The sequence below is a fragment of the Propithecus coquereli genome, unplaced genomic scaffold (genome assembly GCF_000956105.1).
Source record: "Propithecus coquereli isolate 6110/MARCELLA unplaced genomic scaffold, Pcoq_1.0 Scaffold9, whole genome shotgun sequence".
Lineage (NCBI taxonomy): Eukaryota > Metazoa > Chordata > Mammalia > Primates > Indriidae > Propithecus > Propithecus coquereli.
Window position 1 is genome coordinate 3,877,857 of NW_012155284.1, and position 2,332 is coordinate 3,880,188.

A 2,332-nucleotide genomic window follows, 5' to 3' on the forward strand; every position below is an offset into this window, starting at 1 on the left:
TTTTCTACCACATTTTGACTATACCTTTTCTATGTTTAGATACACAAATACTTACCATTGTATTACAGTTGCCTATACTATTATGCACAGTAACTTGCCATACAGATTTGTAGCCTAGAACCATATAGCCTGGATGTGTACACATAGTCATGCATGGCTCAACAACAGGGATATGTTCTGGGAAATGCATCATTAGGAGAGTTCATTGTTGTGAAAACATTTACTTAGACAAACCTAGATAGTATAGACTACTATACACCTAGGCTATACGGTGTGGCTGTTATAATCTTATGGGACCACCATCACATATGTGGTCTGTTGTTGACTAAAATGTCATTATGTGATGCATGACTGTATATAGACTATGTGTGTGTATATTCTGAAATATTTGAGAGTAAATTGCAGATATCATTTCCCTTCTAAGTATTCTAAGAGTTCATTGTACAGTTGCTGCAACTCTTCCGAAAGTTTGAAATTATATAAAAATAGAAAGTTACTCCCCAAATCAGTTAAACCAATAAAGAGAAATATAAGTCTCTAGTCTAAATAAATGTTGAAGGCAGATTAGAATTTAGCTATCAAGACTCTTTAGCAATGTTATGTTCATCGGCTAAATTTATTACCTCCTTCCAAATAAAGGTAATAAAACAGATGGTATAATCAGTATCATTGTATCAATCCTAAGGAAAGTTTCTATCTGGTCTTTTTTTCAGTTTAAAACTCATCCTCAAAATTACAATTTCTTCTGTTACCAGAGTAAAATATGAGGAATCTGTCCAGAATTCTTAGTAATTCATACTGTGAAATCTCTAAGTTGGAAGTTAACGTAAAAAAAGGATTTGTGACTAGGAAAGAAGAAAATAGTAAGAATCGGGTAATAAAAAGCCTATTATTCATTAATGTATTCAACAGCATTTATTGAGTACCTATTGTTTTAAGTGCTCAACATACAGCAATGAACCACTAGACCGAAAGAGAGCCCAGGGCTCACTTGGGACCTTATCTCCACACCATAGCTTCTGTGGCTTTTCAGTGCCCTGTGTTCTCTCAGTGCTTTCCTGCCACATTAACTTGTCCCCATAGCCTGGAATAGTCTTCCTTCCTCACCTTGCTTGTTTCTTTCTTTCTCATCCTTCAGACCTCAAGTAAGGAGCCTTCCTGCATATATGCTGTTATGGAATCCTTTATTCCTCCATAGCAACTTTTATTGTTGTAATCTCCACATTTGTGTTCTCATGTGACTGCTCTCTCTCCCCCCTAGTATGTTATAAACTTCAGAGAGTAGAAATGTTTGTTTTGGCTAATCATTGCTCTGTAGTATAGCGCCCTGTTCATGAAAGGAAATACTCAGGAAATTCTTGATAAATAAGGGAAGAATAGATGAATGAAATATATGTATCAAAAGTATAACCTGTAGTAATAATTGACAACCCCCAGCTAATGAGCACTGCCTCTCCTAGAACTGCATTCTTTGGGGAATTTATGTAGCAAAATATGGTCAATAGAGGTTCTAGAGTAAGCCGTGGCAATTATCAAATGTATTCATTCCACACGCATACTAGGGATGGGCGCTGCGCAAGGGCGGGGATCAGTGATGAATAACACATTGTCCCTGCCTTTAAGAAGCTCATAGTGCAGGTAGGAAGACAGTCATGCAAATAATCATATTAACCACTGAGTAATATTAATAATTACAATTAGAGAAGCAGGTACACAATTAGAGGAAGGCAAGTGAGGAAGATAATTTTATTTTGTCTGCCTCTCTTCAGCCTGGAGTGCACTGGTGGGAGGTGGTGATCCAAGATTATAGGTGCTAAACTTCATGATTATGGCTTCTTTATGGAACAAAATGATTATATATGTGTTCTTTTGGTAGGAAAAATTATTCTCTAGGTTCTTTGGAAAAAAAAAAAGCTGCTTGTTCATTTCTTTAGCTATATTAGTTGGAGTGGACCAGAATCATATATGGAATGGGGCTCAAATGTCCTCTCCCCCTCCCCTAACCAGGTTACCTAAGTCAGGGTTTAGGTGCTCCAAATTATAATATGAAATCAGCACCATGCAAATCTCACAGTCACTAGGTGTTAAGTACAGAGAAACGAGTAAGGGGAAGCACGTTAGTCAGACCAAAACCATAGTTACCATAGCCGAGTAAAGTTACTATTTTTAAAAAAATTTCTTCCAGAGAGGAAAAACCACCTTTATCTACACAAACAAAATGGAAAGACAGAGCAGAAACAGTGATAATTGGAGGTGGCTGTATTGGCGTGAGTCTGGCCTATCATCTGGCTAAAGCAGGGATGAAAGATGTGGTCCTGCTGGAGAAATCGGA

General features: G+C 37.2%; 1 protein-coding gene across 1 annotated transcript in view; it reads left to right on the forward strand.

The window, feature by feature from the left end:
* The window catches only part of DMGDH (dimethylglycine dehydrogenase), an 86,211-nt gene that overhangs the window by 4,352 nt on the left and 79,527 nt on the right, over positions 1 to 2,332 (forward strand). The window contains 1 exon segment of the mRNA XM_012664481.1: positions 2,186 to 2,330. Within this exon segment, the coding sequence (XP_012519935.1) occupies positions 2,186 to 2,330 (145 nt within the window).